Here is a 24,634-nt window from a genome sequence, read left to right on the forward strand (position 1 = left end):
AATCACAAATTTGACAAAGCATCTCTCATCTAGTTGTTTTCAATGTTTATTTTAACCTATTATTTTATTTGGGATGCTAGAAACAATCTCCTTTTAATTCTACTAAGCCTAATCCCTTTGTCATATTGAAAATGATAGAACAGTGGATGAAGGATTTGCACATCTCCCCTCCCAATTTTCCATCCCTGGTTTTAACTAATTATGATGAGGAGGTATTAATCATCAATCATTTGCCTAGTTTACCAATTCTACAATTTCGTGTTTTGTTATGCGCAGGAGTTAACTCCAGAGACTTAAGATCTTCTAGATAGGCATCTTGCATTTTGTTAGATGGCAAATTCATTTTGTTCACTGTAGATTCTCTAAGAAGCAACCATGATATGGAGCCGGAGCTAGTTGGAATCACTACTGGTTTAAATTTTACAAAGAAGAGTTGGTTGAAGCTTAAAGAAGTTTGGTGCTCAAATAAACTACTGCCTAGACTTCTTCCAACTGCATCCCATTCTCCTTGGCCGCTGGAAGTCCTAACCTATTTTTTACAGATCTTTGAAAACTCTAAGGGCGTGGTATTTCGACCTATTCAAAATGACTTTTTGCTAACTACAATCATCTTGTGGGCCCACCAAGCTTGTAACTTAAAAAATCCTTGTGTATGAACCACATAATAATTTGCCATCTAGTTAATATGAATTAGCAGAATGGCTATCCTTCGAATGTCTTCAAAATGGCCATGGCAGCTTTTTTGTTTTGATTTCAGACCTCAAAATCATGCTAACTTCTTTTAAATCTTTTGTAATAACTAAAGTAGATAGGCATCAAGTGGCTATAACTCAAAACTATGCCAAAAATAGGAAAAATTATCAATTCAACATATCGGCTATGCAACAAAGAACTCTTTCATCTTTTTATTTCTCCTATCAAACATCCCATACTGTGGAACCTCATACATCTCTTTTTTGACTTGGCCGAAAAAAACTGACAACTTTGATAATATTACTTTCCATTACTGTAAAGCTAAGACTAGAACTTGCGTATCCCCACCGTACTCTCTTGTTTAGGTTATATAATCTTCTCTTTTCATCAAAATATAAAGACTCAAAACTCAAAACTATGCCACTACAGGTAGGATTTCTATGCCCTCATTCTGTAATTTAGAGAGCATTCCTCAATGTAATTACTAATCTTAGGGAAGTTTTCTTAACACCCAAAAAAATACCCTAGCCTCAAAGAAAGAACGCCATCTGGACTTGTGCGTTGCGCTGACCCTACGCCCAGACACAGATGCACAAAATGATCGCCAACACCCACGATTTTTTACTTTTCCATGGGGGTGCAGCTGTCATTTCACACAACCCTTTGTCTTGGCACAGGGGCAGCGCACCGCACTGGTTAGCATTCTCTTTCCCGAAAATCATACAAGTATCTTGAGAGTTAAAATTGTCCAATACGGTATCAATCCGAACCAATCCTGTGCAATAATTTCCTGCCACAGCAACTTAATTCTCTTGAAACTTTGCGTGCATGTAATCAGCAGTAACAGCTACCAAAAAAATAAAAAGGTAATCAGCGTTTGGCCTTTAGTCACCTGATAAACCTTCAGCCCAGACCGAGCTCATCATATAAAACCCCAGAAAAAATACACAACCATGAAATGGTAGAAGAATAGCAGTTTCCTAGCCAAACAAAAAAAAAAAAAAAAAAAGTGCAGCAGTTACCGGGTAAAGGTTAGAATACCAAATTTGAGATGGTGGCCCTACAATCACCGAAAGTGACTGATCTTAAAGTACCCCATATCCCCCTCTCAACATTATCTAATACATGTCCCGAACTCACCCAAAAATGTGAGTTAACCAGATTAAGGAGCCAACATCTTCTGTTGGGTTATTTTTGGCTGCAGAGCCCCAGTTGACATGGTTACCATCACTCTCTAAACACAAACAATCCCAACCCCCCCCCCCCCCAAAAAAAAAAAGGGGTAAAATAAATAGCCAAAGAACTGTAGCTTCACTCCTTAATTCAAACAAAGTCGGGATGAAAATTGTATGAATTAATGTATCGGGGAAAAAAGACAAAAATAAAAGGCAGACAAAACATGTCACTCCCTGAAGATGATTTCCATAAGCATTAAGCATACTGTGATCTGAACTGCCCATCAGCACATGGAAATGACCAGCCCATAACCAAAAAAATGATGGGCCTTCCCTTACCTGTAACTCAAAATAGCTAAAGTTTCAACTTGATAGAAGCTCCAAACACCCGAGGAATTTTAAACAAAGACAGGTGTGGCTTGTGTGCACCTCTGGAACAAATGGAAATTCAAATTGTGCTAAATGGGCAAATGACCGCGCCCCCTAGGACCATATCCATATCCCCTTCCCCAGTTATAGTAAGAGCCCCTGTAATTCCCAGCACGTCCAATTCCACGGCCACCACGACCCAAATAAGGCCTCTGCTGGAAATCGCCAAAAGTCTGCAAGCCAAATAATGGATGAGATCACAATCAGTGATTTTCCCCAATTACCCTTCCATTTCTAGGTGGAACAAATAAAACTGGATCAGCTAACCTCGGTATCAAGCTTCATTCGCTCAGAGAACTTGGTCCGTCCATTCCTTGCTGCACGGGTTAGTGAATTACAAGAAAGTGTGTCGAAGAAGTCATCCTTGTTATATACAGGCTGCACAGGAAAAGATCCCAGAACAATTGTTGTCAATCTGTTCCAGCAAGCAAAAAATGGAGAGAAAACTTAGTCGTATTTTGAACAGATTCTTATGACCTACTTTAACAGTTGACTTTGAAACCTCGTTGTCACCGTGCCCATCTTCTGCATATTGATTAGAAGGACTGTCCTCTGTTCCTTCTTCTTCATGCCTTTCTTTTGCCTTTCCAAGGTAGCCCCACACTTCATCCTTCCTAAACTTCTCATTCATTGCTATAAAGTCAAATTCTTCACCGAAATCTGTCAGAGACTGATGAGACTGCACAAATATTACAGAAAGCAGTGGACATAATCAGAACACGAAACATGAACCTTTATGGTGTTGGTACTTGATACTGCAACCACCATAAACCATATTTCTCCCTGTTCTATCGAAGTTAGCTGTTACTAAGGTTTGAAACACGTTTAATAAACGGTTTGCCGCATTTTTTTCTTATTGATAGCATTGTTCAACCAAGAACAAGAAAACTACAAAATGATCATGAAAGCACGGTCAAACCAAACCAAACCAAAATAAATAAGATACATTTGAAGCCAACAAACTAAAGTATTTGTTTCCATACGAGTGTTACTAACTATAGAGCATTAGTCATCTCAGATCTGTGAGAATCATCAGCAAAGTTTACAATGGATCACTCAAATAATATCTTCTGAGTAAAAAATTACAATGTTGGAATTCTACGACAGTCTACAGAGCAGCAGGTTAATACCCTCCAATTGGCATCATCCACAACAAACAAAGAGAGTAACAACCTCCTCAGTGTTGTAATTATTCCCAACCCCCCACCCCCCACCCCCAATATAAATATAGGTGGAGTGCAGGGGCCACACGTGCGCAGCAGCCAATGAGAGAGCGCACGCTGACATCTTGGGGGTGCCGCCTTTCATGGGGGGTGGAGCGGTCTAATGCAGATTTGGGGTCCCAAAACCATATTCAGATCGCTTGTGAACCCACCCAATTAACCAATAGCTCAAACACTAGAAGGGAATGGCAATTTTGTAACAAACCAGAATGTGTAAAGGGGAGGAAGGGCAATAATGAAGGAGAAATAAAGAGAGAGATGAGAGGGGTTTAGAGAGAAGAAGAATTGAAGAAGAGACGGAGAAGACGAGAGCACACACTCACAGTTGGTAACCCGCAGGTAAAACCATCTTTTAAATTCAATTCAGTCCAACTCTTACATAGGTTACATTCTTGCATTTAAAGAGAAAAAAAAGACTCCTAATAGTAATCTTAACTGTAAATTAAATTCCTAAATCAACTCTACTATTAATTAGCCTATTAAAACTTAAGTATGGAAAGGACTCCAACACTAAGTAGCCCATTTAAGATTAAAGATTACCAGATAAAATCCCAACTAATAAAAACCCTAATAAATTAATTAATTAAATACCCTATTGAACCTAACGACCCAATTGGACCCAGTTCATCTTCGCATGGATACCCAAATGGTTTGGGGCGGTCCAAGGCAGTGCACCTGCATCACAGTCGTTTCGCCCTCCACTGTCTGGGCATGCCCCCCCCCCCCTCTCCCACACACACACACAGACAAAGAACATTTTCCCATCTCTTTGCAATCTGAAGAACAGGGAGGTGGGTAATGCCGAATTGGGTTGGTTGGTTCGATTCAGCTGTGAACAAGTTTTTTGGTTCAACCTGATTTAATTGTCTAGGTTCAACCTGAAATCTTATCTGATCTGTCCAGTCAGTAATTCAGGTCGTGGAGTAGTACTAGGGCAGTTTATTTTCATCTTATTTTATTATACTTTTATTGTAAGTAGTTGGCTGGATTAGGGACTTTATAAATCCAGCTATATTTTAGGTTGGTCAGATTAGGACACCCACATAGGCAGGTTGCTTGGATATAGTTTCCTTTCAGTTCACGATTTTTATTCCTTTAGGCTCCGTTTGGTTGCAAGGGGAATTAAAGGGAAGGGAAGTGAAATTTTTAAACTTAAATAGGAAACTTTTGTAATCATTACCCCATGTGACTATATCACTTGCTCCAAATCATTCCATATTTGGTTATTAAATTTCACATTACTTTGCATCCAATTCCCTTTGGTTTAAAAAATAAAATAAAAATTACATGTAAAATGTATCATTACTAAATATGGTACGATATTTAAGTACTTTATACAATCACATGGGGTAATTATTACAAAAGTTTCATTTTAAGGTTTGAAAATTTTCCCTTCCCTTCCCTTTAATTCCCCTTGCAACCAAACATAGCCTTAGTATTTTGAGACAATCAAGAATTCTCCTTTTTTCAGTCTGCGGCAGAGATGAGGTTACCTTATCTGATTAAGTTGTTGTTAGGTGGTTGAGTGAAGATAGAACTCCTCCCAAAGCAGTTGGTCGATGGGAAGGAATTAAGGATAAGTTTTAGTTAATAAAGGACTGCCAACTCAGCCCATCAATTGGTAGTTTAAAGTCCAGTTTTATATCTGCTTTCTTCTATTTTAAGCATTATGAAATGATTGTAAAGGCTAACTGTTAAATTGTATGTAATAAGCCGTGGGGGGTATATTTGGGTTTTACCCCTTCACCGACTCAAACTAGTAGAGTCGGTTAGTGAAGAGGCAGACATGTTTTTCCTCTTGAATTTTATAATAAATTGAGCTCTTGGGCTGATCTTATTGATCACTCAAGCATTACGACATCAGAATCTGTTCTGCTAACATGGTATCAGAGCCATAAATCTGATCTAGGTTACAGAACAGCTCCCCCCATCGTTTCTCTTTCTTCTCTTCTTCTCTTCTTTTCTCGATCTTCTTCCCTTTTCTTCTTCTTGGTTCTAATCATTCTTAAAGGGCAGCACCAATGAGGTGATCAATTGATCTAGTTGCTGCCCTCCTCTTCACCTCAATCAATCAATCAATGATTTAGAAACAAAATCTGGATCGATAGCTGCTGCCCTCTTTCCTGCGATTTGGAGTCTTCACCTTTTTTTGGAGATCAAGTCTTCTCAGCACTAGAGATCGAGTATTCCTCTATTGGAGATCCACATCTACCATTCTGGACAGCATCTATCACATCCATCTTCAGAATTGATTTATTTTTCCACAAATCGATCTGAGTTCTAGGGGTAATTTGGCTCATCGATTTGCACATCTTACTTGTTGCTGGTTGTTGATTGATGGGCACTAATTCAGACATCAGTACAGCCACATCAGGAATGGAAGGACAGACTCGTAATGAGTACCTTCCCTATGCTGCCGCAATAAAGCTTGATGGTACCAACCTAATGTGGTCTAGGTCTACATACTTGACTATTGCTGGTCGCGGCCTTACAGGACGCATTACTGGGACTACTTTGAAGCCATCTGAAGAAGGGGCTGCCCTTGATCGATGGATCTCCAATGATTCCCTAGTAATTTCCTTTCTTTTGAATTCTATGCAATCTGATCTTGCTAGTGGATACTTGCTATTGGATATTGCCACTCAAATCTAGACAGTTGCAAAAGAGACCTATGGACATGTGGGAAATGATGCTCAATTGTATGGACTCTGGAAAAAGATTCATGACACCATCCAGAAAGAACTGTCCACCTCTCAATATTATGCTGTTTTTCGTAGTCTGTGGCAACAGTTGGATCATTACAGTGATTACCAGCCTACTAATGCACATGATATTGCCACTTATCGTAAGCATGTAGATAAAATTAGAGTGTATGATTTCCTGGCTGGGCTGAATGTTGAATACCATCAGATTCGTGTTCAAGTTCTTAGTAGAATACATTTTCCCACCCTGGAGCAGGCCTATGCCTTGGTACATACTGAAGAGACTCGTCGGGCTGCCATGCTGCAAGTACCCACTACTGATCAATCTGCATTATAGACTGCTTCCAGCCCTACTCCTGTTACTGATGGATCATCTCGCACTAATACCTCCTCTAAGGAGATAGTTAAGTGTGAGCATTGCAACAAACCTTATCATACCAAGGCTACATACTGGAAACTCCATGGGAAACTTGCAGATTTTGAGGCCAAACATGCTGCCCGTGGTAAGTCCAAGACAAAGGCCAATCACACTGAGACAGTCACCACCGCACCCATTACCAAAACTAGTCTCTCCCAGGAAGAACTTCAAGCCTTTCGTCGAATGTTGAAGGGTTCATCTGCTGCCACTGCTTCTTCCACTCCTGCTGTAACAGCTCCTACATCAGGTTCCCATTTTGCTCATTCAGGTATTCCTTTCGGTGGTCATTATGCATCGGTTGTATCCAGCCCTTGGATTATCGACTCCAGTGCCACTGATCATATAACAGGATCATCTAGTCTTTTTCATAAATATTCTCCTTCTTCAGGCAAGGACAAAGTTCGAGTAGCAGATGGTTCTCTTTCTTCCATATCTAGAAAGGGTTCCATATGCTACTCTCCATCCCTTACCCTATCCTCTGTTTTACACATTCCTAATTTTACTACTAATCTTCTCTCAATTAATAGCTTAACTAGAGATTTAAATTGCAAAGTAACCTTATTTCCGTCCCATTGTATTTTTCAGGATCTAGTGACAGGGAAGACGATTGGATGTGGTAAGGTGCATGGTGGTTTCTATTTGCTCGAAGATGGTTGTCCTACTCCACAAGCAGCATTACCCTCTCCATTACATCAGCTCCCTTTAGCTACTTCTGATCTCCATCACTGGCATTGCAGCCTTGGTCATCCACCTTTGGGAACCTTGTCTCATATTTTTTCTAAGTTAGTTCAACATTGTAATAAAGACGAGTTTTTCTATGAGGCATGTGTTTTGGCCAAACAAACTCGGTCTACTTATTTACCAGTTAATAAAAGTCCTTTTGTTTTTCATTTGGTGCATACTGATGTATGGAGTCCTTCTCGCCGAGCATCCATTTTTGGTCATCGATGGTTTGTAACCTTTATAGACTGTCACTCTCGTACAACATGGGTCTACATGATGCAGCATAATAGTGAAGTATTCCAGTGCTTTCAGCTATTCCATAAGATGGTTCAAACCCAGTATCAAGCTACCATTAAAATTTTTCGGAGTGATCACGGCAAGCAATACACTGATGGTCAGTTCCAGATGTATCTTGTTGATCATGGGATAATTCACCAAACAAGTTGTGTCAATACCCCTGCTCAAAATGGAGTGGCTGAACAGAAGAACCGTCATTTGTTGGAAGTCGATCGTGCGCTCATGTTTGCCCGTCATGTTCCTTCATAGTATTGGAGCGATGTTGTCCTTACTGCTGCGTATCTCATAAATCGTATGCCCACTCGCATTTTGGATGCCTGTTCTCCTATTGAAGTCTTGCAGGGGTCCTCATCTTTCTTTGTTCCTCCAAAAAATTTTGGTTGTGTTTGCTATGTTCGGGACACCCATTCTCCTAGAAAATTGGAACTCGTTGTTTGCGCTGCATTTTCTTGGGCTATTCTCCTACCCAGAAAGGATACAAATGCTATTATCCTCTTACTCGCTATACTATAGTGAGTATGGATGTTGTATTTCATGAGGTTGTATCCTCTTCACCTTCACCTCTTCAGGGGGAGAGTAGTAGTGAAGATGTGTTGGTTCTTGAAGACTCTGTTCCATCTCTTGATAGTGTTGTTGTTCCTGTCCCTATTCCTAATAACCATGTTTCTCAAAGGGAGAGTGGTGCAGATATTGCAGTTTCAATTCAGGGGAAGCGTACTCCACGTGTTCAGAAGAAAATTGATGATCCAAATCTTCAAACTTATCAGAGGAGTCGCACCAGAAACAAGCAAGTTGAGACAACCACCACTCCAGCACCTATACCTATCCAATTGTAGTATCTTGAACCAGATCCGATTTCTCCTGGTAATATTTCTTCTCCTGAGTTACCAAATGCTCTTCGTAAAGGTACCAGGGCTTGCACCCAGCATCCTATCTCTTATGTTGTTTCTTATGATTCATTATCTCCTTCCTATCATACCTTTGTTTCCTCTCTTTCTTCTATTTGCATTCCACAAAATTAGCAGGAAGCTATTGCAGATACAAAGTGGAAAGCAACTATGGTAGAAGAAATGAAGGCCTTAAAGAAAAATAATATATGGGAGCTTGTGTTTCTTCCTCGAAGGAAGAAACCGGTTGGTTGTAAGCGGGTCTTTATGGTCAAGCAGAAGGTTGATGGTAATGTGGACAGGTACAAGGCAAGGCTGGTTGCTAAAGAGTTCACACAAACATATGGAATCGACTACCAGGAGACTTTTGCTCCAATGGCAAAGCTTAATACTGTGAGGGTCTTGTTGTCATGTGCCGTAAATCTGGGATGGGATCTTCAGCAACTTGACGTGAAGAATGCTTTCCTCCATGGAGAGCTTGATGAGGAGGTGTACATGGATGTTCCTGCTGGTTTCTCAACTGATACAACCAGTAGCAAAGTTTGCAAGCTGAAGCAGGCGTTATATGGACTGAAACAGTCCCCTCGGACCTGGTTTGGCAGATTTCACAAAGTCATGACCTCTGTTGGTTTCAAACAGAGCAATGTTGATCACACCTTGTTCATCAAGAGGACTAGTGACAAGGTTACTATTCTCATTGTATATGTTGACGACATTGTGGTTACTGGGAATGACAATGGTGAGATTATTCGTCTCAAGGATTTTTTGGGACGAGAGTTTGAAATAAAAGATTTAGGAAAGCTAAGGTATTTTCTTGGGATTGAGGTTGCTCAATCATCCAAAGGCATCTTTCTTTCCCAAAGAAAATACATCCTAGATCTCCTATCAGAAACAGGATTATTGGGTTGTCATCCTAGTGACACACCTCCGGAGCAATTGACAAGGGCCGTTATCAACGGTTAGTAGGAAAGCTGATTTATCTCTCTCAAACACGACCTAAAATTGCCTTTGCAGTGAGCTTGGTAAGCCAGTTTATGCATGATCCTTATTCCACTCATATGGATGTTGTCCTTCGGATCCTCCACTACTTGAAGTCAACACCAGGAAAGGGAATACTTTTATCTCATGATAAATTTCGGGTTGAAGCCTTCACCGATGCTGATTGGGCTGGTTCCCCGGACCGGAAGTCTATTACTGGGTATTGCACATTCGTTGGTAGAAATCTAGTCACATGCCAGCAAGAAGCAAAATGTTGTGGCTAGATCGAGTGCTGAGGCAGAATTTTTTGCAATGGCCCAAGGAATTTGTGAGCTGTTATGGCTTCGAAGTTTACCCCAAGACCTTGGTGTTCCTACTCCTCTTTCAGTGATGTTATATTGTGACAATAAAGCTGCAATCAGCATTGCTCATAACCCAATGCAGCATGATCTCACCAAGCACGTGGAGATTGACCGACAGTTGATCAAAGAAAAGCTTGAAAGTGGATTGGTTTGTGTACCCTTTGTGAACTCTAGTGATCAACTGGCTGATGTGTTACTAAGGGATTAGGAGGAAAAAAATTTCATCCTTTTTTGTCCAAGTTGGCATGTCTGATATCCATACTCCAACTTGAGGGGGAGTGTTAAATTGTATGTAATAAACACATGGAGAATGACCGACACTTCATCAAAGAAAAGCTTGAAAGTGGATTGGTTTGTGTACCCTTTGTGAGGTCTAGTGAGCAACTGGCTGATGTGTTCACTAAGGAATTAGGAGGAAAAAATTTTCATCCTTTTTTGTCCAAGTTAAGCATGTCTAATATCTATGCTCCAACTTAAGGGGAAGTGTTAAATTGTATGTAATAAGCCGTGGGGGGCACATTTGGGTCTTTACCCCTTCACCTGACTCTAACTAGTAAGAGTTGGTTAGTGAAGAGGCAGGTATGTAATTTTTTCTCTTGAATTTTATTATAAATTGAGCTCTTGGGCTGATCTTATTGATCACTCAAGCATTACAACATCAGAATCTGTTCTGCTAACACTAACAGCCGCCACGATGTGATTGTGGAACAGAATTTGTTTTTTGAAAGTGAGATTGTGATGATCTCCTCTCTTTCTTTCTCTTTCCACAGGTCACTATTCATGGATGCTGTTTACAGTCCCAGAACAGTCCCTTATCTCCTCTTCTTCCCTAGCACATCGAGTTCTTCTCTTCCAGTGATCTGAAACCCACCACCAGCAGATCTATCTATCAGATTTGCATCAGTGGATCAAAGAAATAAGAAATCACGGCCAAGCGAAACAAGCCCTTATAAGAGAAGAAGTGCCTATAGAGGTTCTGGATGGAAAAAGAAAGCTCAAAGAGTTCTGTTATAGCGGCAAAAATGGTCCTCGATTAATGGGAAAGAAACCAGCTCAAGAACAACTTCAGATATCCTGCGGAAGGGGATCATGAATCTCAAGGAGTGAATCAAGAGGCAAAAAAGGATTCAGGTGTATAGGGGACAATAAGTACTTTTATAGGAGAATCCGTGGTGTTCAGATACCCCTCTTAAGTTACTATTTCCCGACCTATACAACATGCAGTCAATAGACAGGCTCTAGTAGCTCATCATTTCCATATTGTGGATAGACCATGTACTTTATATCCAAATAAAACTTTAATATTAGGATATAATCCTCTCGTTGCCGTTTTACAGATTATCACTAGTGATGAAATAAAAGTGGGCTGAAACTGAAGAATTTGGAAACAGGAAGCTCCCCACTGGATTTTTCGCGTAAATCCAAATACGAGGTTATCAAAGTGATGCAGCAGCCAAGGGCAAAGTCAGGAAATCTCTAGCCATGGGGGTTTTCAGACGCCTTTTTTAACCTAGTCATAGGCTTTTCTAAAAGCTCTTATCTTTTCTGATGCAGTAGCATTATTGTGGCTGGACCGCATGACCCAATCTGGAAACCCAAACCAGAACCCAACCAAGCCTTTAGTCTATTAAGGGCTGGTAGGGATTTTTATTTTATTTTATTATAGAGTTAGATACACATAAGAGATTGAATTGAGTTGTTTAGTTTCCTTGTTTGAGTCCACGTCAGTTTTAAGATTTTATATTTATAAAACATCAGCTGAGATGGATTAGAGATGGAATGAAGAAAATTTAGTCGGAATTGAGCTACCAGAACTTGTTGTAGCCAAGATTTGGCTGCCCATCGATTCAGTCCTCTTTCTCAGGTGATTTCTCCTTAGCTTATTCTTCCATTTATTCTTCTCGTTCTTATATTCCCCTCCAGTTTTTTTTTTTTTTTTTTTCTACTTTCTGTTGAAATTCTGGAACTCTACATACAGTAACTGTTCAGTGGTATCAGCAGCCACCTACGTGGTTGCGTCAAACTCCTTAAACCTTTCCCTTTCCCTCTCCGCTTTTGGGAATTACTACCTTACCCTAGGGAGATTCAAACCCTAGTTTCAGTCATAAAAAAACTAATTATTTGCTAATTATTTGGGGTGGTTATCAGTTGGAATTAATAGGTCTTTGAACTTTTAACTTGCACCAGAATATTCATACAAATCAGACTTCATATGAAAGAGCTCTCAGCTGAAGCAAACAGAGTTACCAATGGCTGTGTACGACAAGAGGATGAAGACAATAAGTCTCCTTAATTAAAGATACGGACTTGTCTCCCTGATTTTACAGAATAACCCTTACCTTTTAAAACATGATTTGGTTTATTCCCAGTCCTATTTCAATTTCCATACTTGCTCTTCCCTTTAGAATTAATTCCTAATTTGTCCCTTATTCTGTTACCATACTCTTAAGGGCCTAACTTGTCTACAAAATTACAGAAGTGCCATTACCTTTAATTTTTAGTTGTTCAGCATTTGGGTGGGCCCATAGCGACCTATAATCAGGGTTTTGAACCCCGAGTCGCATCATCTTCTTTTCTAGTTTCTATTTTATAGTCCTTCTGTAACTAGGATTACATAGCTTATAGTCTCTGTTCCTGATTAAAATTCCTAATACAACTAGGATTTTTAATTTCTGTCGTTTCTTTTCCTATTAGAAAATAAATTAGTAAGTACTAAGTAGAGGGACTGCCTTGGGCTATATACATGTAAAAGCTCTTAATTGAGACCACAAATTTACGCAATAAAGCTCTGTTCTCCAAAGCTGTGTGGCCTCATGTAGCTTGTTTAGGTAGATTCCTCACAAACCTAGGTGGATCCATTTGGCCTTTTCAACTAAATCCCGTATGCAACTCTATTACACATACTTTAGGTCCATAAAAGTGACCTATTACATTGGAAACCCATGGGATCAAAGGCCCAATGATGCAAATTCATCACCAAATAGGACTTGTTTGTTCAGGAATAAATCTAGGGTTGGGTTATATACATGTTGGGCCTTTGATCCCATGGATTTTCTATGTAGTAGGCCACTTTTATGGGCCTAAAATATGGGTAATTAGGTTGCATACGGGATTAGCTGTCTGAATTCCTTAGTTTTATTTTTATGTAATTAGTGATCATGTGACTTGGTTAAGTGGTCATGTGACAACTTAAGTGATCATGTGACTATTTAATTGTCATTTAAGTTGGGCTGGATTAGGACTCTATAGGTCGAGCCATGTTTTGAGTCTATTTCCTTTGTTATTTCACTTTCCTAGTCAGTTTAGGTAACCTAATAGGTTAAGGATTGGGTTAGGCCATTCCTTTTTGGCATAGGAGTCTATTTTTGAGTCTTTTATATAAGGTTGTAAGGGGGGGCAAGTATTGAACACGAATTTTGACATTAATGAAAAGCTTTTTGCTGCTCTTCTTCACCATTGAAGATTTTTGTCTTGTATGATCAAGGCTAGTGGGATCGGTGTTTGATCTGATTAACACCTTGCAGTGGGAAGCCCGGGTTATTCGTTGGTGGATTGATGTTTGATCCAATCAACTCCTTGCGGTGTGAAGCCCAGGTGGTTCTTTTGAAGCTCTCCTGCAAATTCTTTGAAGATCTCCTTCAAGTTCAAGATCAAGATTCAATCTTTATTCAAGAACATCAACCAAACAAGTTGCTGCCAAGACTTCTCTACAACGACAATAAGTTTGATCCATCCCATCAATAATCTTTCTTCTTCTAATCCTCTAAACCACCAAACCCTAACATCCCCTCCATCTCAAATCAAAACCCAAAACCCTAATCTTGCCCAGCCCAAACCAACCGTCAGAACAATCTACATATCTGACCAATTATCCCTCATACCCTCCTAAGAAAACCATTCAAGTTTGGTTAACTTTTGTCCAGCCAAACCCTAGAAATCCATTTTTTCCACTTTTCAAAAACCCGAAACCCTAACCCTAAATTGCAGTTAATTCAAAACAGCATACTTCTCTCCATTAAAACATCTCAGGACCTTCACTGTTAGACTCCCCTACCTTGACTTCACATAACCCATACATCAAACCCTAACCCTAATTTCACCAAAAACCCTATTTTGACCTAGCCGATTCACCTGTTCATAACAGATCCTGGTTGATTGGCTCCTAGTTGGTCCTCTACCAATCTAGAAGTACATTACCCAACATATATATAACCCAACCCTAGACTTATTCCTAAGCAAAGAAGCCCAGTTTGGTGATAAATCTGCATCATCAACCCCTTCCACTTGACAAGGAAAGAGTGATTGCAATCCCTCTCCGTGTCATGCTATACGTATCATCTACTACATCTTCAATCTCGTCATTAACGGCAGTAGGAAGTTGTGGGATCGTAGAAACTTGTTTGGTATCTCGGTCATCGGAAATTCAAAATGATGGCCCAAATAGAGAGTAAGGTTGGCCACATTGAAGACTTTGCTAATGGCCAAATCTGGTGGAAGATCAAGTACATAAGCATTGGGGCCAACTTTCTCCAACACTTTGTAGGAGCTCATCCTCCAAGGGTGCAATTATGTGTTGACATTTGGAGCAAATCTTTTCTAAGCAATACAAACCAACACCATGTCTCCCGGCTGAAGCTCGACATGTCATCCATGACAATCAGCAGCCGCCTTATAGACTTCATTATTGAGGGCAAATCGTCTACAAACATCTGCTTGGACTTCTGTAATATGGCACAAGAACTCATCAGTTTCAATACTAACTCGTGCCTCAGATGGTAGTGGAATAAAGTCGATTGGTCATTTGGGCTGAACTCCAAGCACAATTTCAAATGGAATTGTTTTAAGACTAAACCTAGGTCAGATTTAGTCCCAAAATAAACCCACAATAACCAATAAGCAGTCTCAGGTATAGGATGTTAACCAAAACAGGTTCAGCAATATAGGATGGTGCTGGAACGAACGTTTCAGCCAATAGAATGGACCAATATCAAGGTCGAGTTCAAGTAGGAACCAGTACGAAATACTCCCAAAGTTTGGGTCAGTTTGGATGACCAGAAACAGCCAAACAGAAAATTCACAAAATTAGAAGGTAAGAGAACTTAGCTGTAGAACCCAAATCAACCAACAGAATAGGATCAAACTCAGGTCGAGTGGAGTTTGCATAGGGGAGAAGCTCTGCAGAAAACTTCACTCAATTTTGATGGTGGGATTGAGAGATCTAAAGGCTGCACCAAAATTGAAGGTTAAGGCCTACAGGCCAAACCAGCCAACAGCAGGGTCCCAGGTTGGGATCGAGTGTAGTTCTCCTTGACAGGAGTCAGCCCTCCAAAACTCAGCTCAATCTGATCAGAGATCTCTGAGTTATGGCCTCCACAAGTTGCAGCAGCCAGACTGGATCACAGGAGCAGAAAGGGATCTGCAGAGGTGAGCCTCGATTCTTCTTCTGGTGGTGATCAGCAGCAGCAGTCAAGTGGTTGAATGGTCGAACACTTCTGATCTTCAGAAGCACTTGTTTGTTCACAATAGAAAACACAGAACACAACAGCAGTAGGCTTGATTGGATGTAGGAGACAGTTGGAAGAGAGGGATAAGAAAATAGAAAGTAAAAGATAGGATGATTTAGCTCTCCCAGCAAGGCTCCTGCAGCCCTTCAAGTTCCACGCATAACTTGAGAAGAAATCATGTTTTGCTGAAAGCAAAATAACTTTCATTCAACTTAGTAAAATCGTGGGGATGGCTGTAACAACCTTACAAATAAATAGAAGCAATACTTGCTTCCCAAGAAAAGACAGAAATAGAAACTAACTTATTGACTCAATCATAAGAATTAGAAACTGCCTTAATAACTCAATGACTAACTTAGGAAAATAAGTTACTAACTTAACTACACAAGTGGGGACCACTATAGTGACAATCGGCCCTCACTTGTTTACAAAATCTTGTCATAAAAAAATGACATAACCCCCTCCCCCAACGATTCTGGGTTTGAGAGACCCAGCAACTCCCAGCCTAGTTGGGCTAGCCCAACTTAAAGTTGGTTGGCCCTATGGCCCAGTGGGTTGGTCCACCAGTTGGTGAAGTGAACCAGCCCTTTTTCCTTGAGTCTTCTTAAAGTATTTCTTGCCAAACAACTTGGCTTCTGCATCAAGAATACAACCCGTCGTCCTATTGACAAAGCTGTTGCGGGAAAATTCGGCCACATCAAGTATCAATGGCCACTTCTTTTCATAATCACAAACAAGGCACCATAACAAATTACCCAAGCTCCGGTTAACCACCTTGGTTTGTCCATCAGCCTGAGAATGAAAGACTGTAGAAAATTACAATTTTGTATTGGTCCTCATCCACCTAGGTATTCTAAAAATAATTCGTTAACTTAATGTCATGATCAGAAACAACAAACTCTGGTAAGCCATGAAGTCATAATACTTCCGAAAAAGAGTGTAGCAATATTTGAAACATCATCATATGTCCTGCTTCCCACTTGGCCGTGGTCCTCCGCTAGGCCAGCGCCCCTCTGCAGCGGCTGCTTGTTTGTCGGTGACGCTCCGTTTCTCGTCTTGGCGGCTGGTCGAAATTGTGCTGAGACAGTTGGTTTAGGATTTCTGGTTCCCTACCTGGAATTGACTAGGCTGCCCTTCTCCTTCTTATGGGCTTCTTTGCTCTTGTGGGCTTTTGTATTTCTTGGGCTTCCTTCTCTGTCTTTATGCCCATGTGGGCTTTTGATTTTTACAGGCCTAGCCTCCTCTAAGGTAGGCATTGTAATTTGTTTGTGGCTTTGTGGCTTTGTGCCCTTGTACGCTCTCTCTCCCCCCCCCCCCCTTCTTTTCCTTGGTAATGAATTAAATTATTTATTCATCCAAAAAAGAGTGCAAATTTCAATGTCCCCATCATTAAGCATAGTAGAGCAGCAACAACAAGAAGAATAACAACAAAAAAAAGAATATAGGAATAAGAACATAGAAATCTCGGTGGTTTCAACCGAGATTTCGTGAAATATTTCGGTTTCAACAAAGGTCGAAACGAAAAAAAGAATATAGGAATAAGAACATAGAAATCTCGGTGGTTTCAACTGAGATTTCGTGAAATATTTCGGTTTCAACAAAGGTCGAAACGAAACTGGGTGCGACTAAGTAAGAATGTAGGGCTTTGGCCGAAATTTCAGTTTCGACTCGGTTTCGAGTGGTTTCGCCTGTTAGAGGAAAAGTAAAAAAAACAAAATCCCAAATTTGGTACTTTTGGCCGAATCACCTACATTTCTTAGTGGAACAAAGTGTTGGGGACTACTACAATGCATCTACAGTGACCATTTTCCGCATTTAACCAAGATTTGTGGAAGATTCACAGTTAGGTATACCTTTTGTCCCCAAAGATTTCGAGCCTTCCCAGAACTCTGTGGGATTAACTTAGAGTTGAAGGAACAATTTCGAATGGGTGTTTTAACCTTGGTTGTACACTTTGTGTAATATTAAATGGTTTTTCTTCATTCCTAATGCACATTTTAGCTGTTTCCATTGAATTTTGAGTGTTCTAATACTAAATTATGTGTAGAATAAGCTATATTTGAGAAAGTGTACAGCAGGGTACCGCATACACTGAAGGTTTAAAGTATCGGTATCGGGTATCATATTGAAAAGGGAGATTTTAAGAGACGTATCATATCGGAGAGACGCAAGATACGCTAAAGATATGCATGAAAATGGTCAAGAAACATATGGAAATGATTAGGATATACGCAAAATACAATTTTGAAGCATAAGACACTATAAATAAGTAATATGTAAAATATATCATCTATGAAAAAGAGAACAGCGTACAACGAGACAAGGTGCATTCAATTGATTATATATAAAGGATAAGGTTTCATATATGTACTAATACCCAATTTTTTTTAGGTATCATATCGGTAGTCGGTATAAGAAACGATACGTATCGGTTAGTATCAGCAGATACGGAAGAGGATACTTAAAACCTTGCATACACTACCAACCTAGGTTACAAAATCAAACTACCATTTCGAGTGAGATTAGAAATGCTTAATTAGGTTTTCTTACAGTTTTGGGCCTGTTAGAATGTAAATCGTGGGCCATAATAGGGTCTTGGCATTAGCGTCAGAGCCTAACCCCGAACAAGGTACTAAAACTCGAAACTCGGTACCAACTCGACCCTTGGAAAAACCGAGTCAAGTCGAGATCTCGCCGAGTTGGTGCAATTATATTTTTCGACTCAAAGCCTCAACTCGGTGGGGTTTAGACCTAGTTTGGGTCTAAAACTTGGTCTTCAACCTATTTTAGGCCATTTAAACACAATGGCACTATCAGATTTGGCAAAAACAAAGTCCAAATATGAGTTTCACTTCGGACCATAGGTTGGTAGGCGACGACGTACTAAAATACCCTACTCTACATATAATGTAGTAATAGAAAGCAATCAAAACATTCAATTAATGTAAAACAACTTAAATAAGCATTAGAAATGTTAAAGACTTAAAGTGTACAATACATCAATCTTTAAACAAATGTTACATAAAATGTGATATTTTAATGTATTCAGTCCCAACACGATCCACAAAGAATTCCCATGTCATAATGTTGTTGTAGTTTTGCACAGAGTTTGCCACAACACTCATATAACTATTGTCATCAGTATATGCCAAGTCCCCTATCCTAGGGTATGGAAGAGGCGGTTGCCATGAGGCGTGAGATCCACTGCTACTGTCATATTGAGGCATGTATGGCTCTGGTTTGGGACTGGGAATATGGGCCCAAAACCAGACACAGTGCTTTGATTGTCAAACTCATGTGTTGAAAAAAATAGATTTGGGGAAAAATAGTTTACCTTTGAAAAATCCTTCAAATTTGTGGTGAATCTTGAAGATGTGTAGTTGAATCCTTCAAATGTGTAGCTGAATCACCTCTCCCGAAGGTGAAGTCTTGAAATCCACAAGTAAAATGAAGAAGGAGCTTCAAATGGGGAAGAAGAGAGTAGTGTTAGGAGCTTTGGACAGAACTCGACCAAGATATGTCGAGTTCTGTCAAGTTAGGTAAGTAAAACAAGAGGTAGATGGGTCGAGTTTTGGGTCTACCCGAGATCCGAGATCTCGCCAAGATAGTGTACTTTTTAATTCCGTATTGGAATTCGACTCGGTTTCTCAAAAAAACCGAGATCTCGCCGAGTCGAACCATGATCCCGAGACTCCCTTTAGGCTCTTCTATTGGGGACTTTTTTGTCTTTTTACCCTTTCCCTAATCCCTATATGCTGTATCCCTTTTCTCTCTTCTCTTTGATTGAATAAGATAGATTCTTTTGTAGCTGCAACTCTTTTCTTCCTTCTTCTTCTTCTTCTCTACTTCCCCTTCTCTGATTTTCGCAGGTACTGTAACATGGTATCAGAGCTGACTTCCTAGGCCTGGTACAAATCTGAGCAAGTCGGTCTTCTCTTTTCTTCTTACTTTTTCTGTTCCTTCATCTTCTGCGATTTCTGGTTACCTCAACTAGAGGTTCACGAACTTAAGGCATAGTTATCAAGGCGTCGCCATGGCGTCCATGCTACTTGGTCACCTTGGACGCCTTGGGCTCCATGGTGGGCGCCTTGCCACCATGGTGGTGTCGCCTTGAATTTTGCCCCTCTAAAACACCATGGTCGCTTTCCCGCCTTAATAACTTTGACTTAAGGAAGGGGGTGATTTTTCACCCCTGTAATTGTTGGTGTGGTTTGATTGCGGATAGAGTGCATATAATGTAAATCTGCTATTCTTCAACTCAAAGCAGATTTGTGAGTTGTTCGTGGTGATGCTTATGGTGGTGTGATTGGCAATCGATTGCCACAAGTGCTTATTTGATGTTTGATGAAGATTCAATTCATGGGGGCAGCAATCCCATCGTATTTTCCTGCAGTTGTGATTGGTATTTGATGATTTGATTACCAGCAGCAGCTATATTGGTGTGATTCGATTGGTGGCAGCAGGTGTTTTGGTGTTTGTGGAAGGTTTTGGGTGAAGTGCTTTCCCTTTATATTGGTGTTTGTGGAAGATTTGGGTCCTTCTTCAAAGAGACAGCATGGGTTACGAAGATAAGAGCAGTGCGATGGTTACTGAAGTAGTGTTCTCCTTTTCTAATCGAATCTCGGAGAAGAAACTTGATGGTATTACCAATAAACAGCAATGGCGGAAAATTATGAAGCTGGTTCTAACAGGTCGAAATCAGCAACTACACTTGACAGGACCTACACCACCAGATGATGCAATGTGGGACACTGTTGATTAGGGGTGTCAATAAAGCCCAGCTGGCCCGAACCCGCCCTGAGCCCGGCCCGGGCCCGACCCTGATTTTTCAACCCTGAGGGCAGGTTTGGGTTTAGTTATAGTCTGACCCTGGCAGGGTCGGGTCGGGTCAGGGTTTAGATCCTGGGCCTAGCCCGGCCCGGCCCGACCCAACCCTATATTAATTATAAGTATATAATATTACATATATATATATATATATATTATATACTTAATATAAGTATTTTCTTAACAAAAAAAAAACAGAAGAGAATTGTAGAGAGATAACTACTAGCTTTGTCATCATCATGAAGTGGGAACCCATAAAAAGAGTAGATCATCTACTATTTTGATCAGGGCCAAAAAAAGAGTCACTGACATGATTGTTATTTAGTTGTAGCCCCTATAAGCTTTCAGGCCTATTGAGGGGACACCGTTACAATTGTAGAGAGAGAGTCTATACACACGCCGTTTTTTTCAACATATTTATTAGCTGTCCCATAGGTTGAGATCCTATGTTACAAAAACATGGTCTAATGAGACACGTGGACAGTGCCATAAATCAGGACCAACCCGACCCTGGCAGGGTCGGGTCAGGGTTGAGAGTTTCCTGACCCTGACAAGGTCGGGTCAGGGTTTAGGGCAGGCCCGGCCCAACCCAACCCATTGACACCCCTACTATTGATGCCAGAATTCTTGGGCAGATGTTGAACTCGATGGAGAATCATGTTGCGGATTTGGTTACTCACATCAACACTGTGAAGGATTTATGGGATTATTTGTGGGTACTTTATTCTAGTCAAAATAATTTGTCCAGAATCTATGAATTATCACAGGAGTTCTATAGAACCGAAAGAAAGGGTCGCTCTATCACTCACTACTTTGCTGACTTTAAGCGAATGTATGAAGAATTGAATGCCCTTCTCCCCATTTCGTCAAATGTGAAGTAGATGCAAGTTCAAAGAGAACAATTGGCGGTTATAGGATTTTTTATCACAAATTTTGGATAGTGAGAATATTGCCTCTCTCACATATACATTTGCTTGTGTTCTTGGCGTATCTCGTTAGAGTTCTCGTGACTCCACACCAGCAGCTGATAGTTCTGCCCTAGTTTCACAAACTGGGGCTGGTGGTGGTAACCGTGGAGATGGTGGTTACCGTGGGGGAAGTCATGGATGTGGGACTGGTCGTGGAGGTGGTCGTGGTACAGGACGAGGTCCAAATCAGCCAAGTAACAGCCATGGTTATGGGCATTCTAATGCCCCTTCTGATGGTTCGGGTGCTGTCCGGATTTGTCATCATTGTGGTCAGCCTAACCACATTCAGAGATTTTGTTGGAAGCTTCATGGGAAGCTTGGACAACAACAATTTGCAAACTCCGTTGCTAGCAGTGATTCAGTCCCTCAGTCTCAACCTTCTGAGGGTAAGGAGATCGTTATGTCAGACGAAGAGTATGCCCGGTACAACCAATTTCAGATTTCACAGCCTACTTCCACTGCTACTTTGGTTAAGACAGGTAATGCCACTGCATGCCTTTCTGTTGCTTCTCGTCCCTGGATCATTGATTCAGGGGCATCAGATCACATGTCAGGAATGTCAAGTATTTTTTCTTCTTTGTCTCCGTCATCATCCAGTGTTACCTTAGCTGATGGGTCTTTAGTAAAGGTTAAGGGCACTGGTACTGTACATCCTAATTCTTCATTGTCCCTGTCCTCAGTTCTCTATCTTCTGAATTTTCCATTTAATCTCATGTCCGTAAGTAAATCAACCAGTACCTTTAATTGTTCAGTGACATTCTACCCTGATTCATGAATTTTTCAGGATCTTGCTACGAAGAAGACGATTGGTAGAGAACGTGAGTCAGGGGAGTTGTATTTACTTGAAGGCTATCAGTTTGTTGCTTTCTCCAGTGTTGCTTCTCACCATCAGATCCATTGTCGGCTTGGTCACCCTTCTTTGGAAAGTCTTAAGAAATTAGATTCTAGTTTTCATTCTCTTTCTAGTCTTTAGTATGAGTCTTGTCAGTTTGGGAAACTTCACCATGTGAGTTATCCCCCTAGAGTCAATAAGAGATCTATATCTCCTTTCTCTTTGGTCCATTTTGATGTTTGGGGTCTGTGTCCTGTTGAATCAAATTCGGGTTTTGAGTATTTTGTCACTTCTGTTGCTGATATGATTATATTTAATGAAAAATCGGTCTAAATTATTTTCAATATTTTGTGCCTTTGTTTCTGAAATTCAAACTCAGTTTGGTGTGAATGTGAAAATTCTTCGTAGTGATAATGCCAAAGAGTATTTTTCGGCTCCTTTTTCTGCTATTATGGTCCAACATGGTATGGTTCATCAATCTTCCTGTTCTGACACACCACAACAATATGGTGTGGCAGAAAGGAAAAATCGTCATCTTATGGAGGTTACTCGTTCCATGTTATTTGAGATGAAGGTTCCCAAAACCTTCAGGGCTGATGTTGTACTTACTGCATGCTATCTTATTAATCGCATGCCTTCATCCCTTTTGTAGGGCAACCGTCCTCATTCTTTATTGTTTCCAACTGAGCCTTTGTTTGCTTTGCCCGTTCGTATCTTTGGTTGTTTGTTTTTATTCATAACCATAAGCTTGGATTGTCTACGTTAGATCCAAAAGCTATTAAATGTATGTTTCTTGGATATTCTCATACCCAAAAGGGGTACCGTTGTTATTCACCATCTTTGTGCAAATACTTTATTACTGCAGATGTATCCTTCTTTGAATCTACGCCATATCATGTTGATCCAGTAAATGCTTCTGAGTTGGACGATGGCTTCCCTGTGTATATTGTTTCGTCCCCTGATCCACCGCCACCAGCCCCTGCATAGGAATTACCGCCACTCCAAGTGTATATCTGCCACCACAAAGTAGCTACTGCACCTCCAGTTCTCACTGACTCGACCACGTCTTCCTCTGCTGTAGATCCTACTATCGATAGGCCTCCAATTGAGCCAATTACTTCTGATCTTGACATCCCTATTGCTAAACGGAAAGGTATCTGTAGTTGTAGTCAGCATTCTATTTCTAACTTTGTTTCTTATTTGGCTTTGTCTTCTTCATTTCGTTCTTTTCTATCTGCTGTTGAGACCATCCATTTCCCAAGTCTGTGATAGAGGCATTGTCTAGTCCTAGCTGGAGGACAGCTATGGAAGAAGAATTGAAGGCGTTAAAGGTGAATGATACTTGGGATATGGTACCGCTGCCCCAAGGGAAAACTGCAATTGGTTGTCGATGGGTGTATGCAGTGAAAATAAATCCAGATGGTTCTCTTACCCGTTTGAAGGCAAGACTTGTTGCTAAAGGCTATGCACAAGTGTATGGTGTAGATTATTTAGATACCTTCTCACCTGTTGCCAAGCTTACCTCTATTCGAATTCTGATCTCTCTTGCAGCAACATTTCCCTAGCCTTTATTTCAGCTTGATGTTAAGAATGCATTTTTACATTGTACTCTATAGGAGGTGGTCTATATGGAGCAACCACCAAGGTTTGTTGCTCAGGGGGAGTCTGGACTGGTGTGTAGACTAAAAAAGTCCTTGTATGGACTAAAACAGCGCCCCCCCCCCCCGGGTGCGTGGTTTGGCAGATTTACTGAAGTTCTTGCTTTTGGCCTGTCAAGGTGTAGAAGTGACTACTTGACTTTCATAGACAGTCAGGTGCAGGGAGGATTTTTCTGATTGTGTATGTTGATGATATTATCATCACGGATGATGATTCTGTTGGTATAGCTGAGTTAAAGTCATATCTTCAACAGAAGTTTCAGACTAAAGACTTGGGGAAGTTGAAATATTTTTTGGGAATTGAAGTGGCTTAGTCTCAGAAGGAAGTGTTTTGGACCTACTCACTAAGACAGGAATGCTCGGTTCTAAGCCCGTTGACTCACCAATGGATCAGAATGTGAAACTTGTTGCTGAAGGAGATGCTCTCGATGACCCTGAGAGATATAGGAGATTGGTGGGTAAGCTAAACTACTTGACAGTTACCCGAACCGACATTGCCTTTCCAGTTAGTGTGGTGAGTCAGTTCCTTTCCTCTCCTCAAACCTCTCATTGGGATGCAATTGTTCGTATTCTACGATATCTTAAAAAGGCTCCAGGTAGAGGAATTGTGTATCGAGATCATGGCCATAGCAAAATTGAAGGGTTTTCAGATGCCGATTGGGCGGGATCTCCAATTGACAGGAGGTCGACCACTGGGTACTGCACTTCTGTTGGAGGAAATCTGGTATCATGGAAGAGAAAAAAAGTAGAGTATGGTGGCTCGTTCCAGCGCTGAGTAAGAATATAGAGCTATGGCACATTTGACATGTGAGTTAATGTGGATAAAGCAAATATTGTGTGAGTTGGGATTCAAGACTCCAATTCCCATGCATTTATGGTGTGATAACTAGACATCAATTCATATTGCTTCTAATCCTGTATTTCATGAGAGGACGAAGCACATTGTAATTGACTGCCA

The 24,634-nt window shown here is 40.6% G+C and overlaps 1 protein-coding gene across 1 annotated transcript in view; it reads right to left on the minus strand.

Annotated features, from left to right (window-relative positions):
• Nucleotides 1-2,065: 2,065 nt before the first annotated feature.
• LOC122645919 (protein decapping 5) overlaps nt 2,066-24,634 on the minus strand; it is a 49,231-nt gene continuing 26,662 nt past the window's right edge. Inside the window, exons 5-7 of the mRNA XM_043839326.1 lie at nt 2,779-2,976; nt 2,565-2,675; nt 2,066-2,470 (exon numbers count right to left, since the gene is read on the minus strand). Of these exons, the coding sequence (XP_043695261.1) occupies nt 2,327-2,470; nt 2,565-2,675; nt 2,779-2,976 (453 nt within the window). The 3' untranslated portion in view covers nt 2,066-2,326. The remainder of the gene's footprint in view (nt 2,471-2,564; nt 2,676-2,778; nt 2,977-24,634) is intronic.

Source organism: Telopea speciosissima, chromosome 11 (genome assembly GCF_018873765.1).
Source record: "Telopea speciosissima isolate NSW1024214 ecotype Mountain lineage chromosome 11, Tspe_v1, whole genome shotgun sequence".
In the NCBI taxonomy this organism is placed as follows: domain Eukaryota; kingdom Viridiplantae; phylum Streptophyta; class Magnoliopsida; order Proteales; family Proteaceae; genus Telopea; species Telopea speciosissima.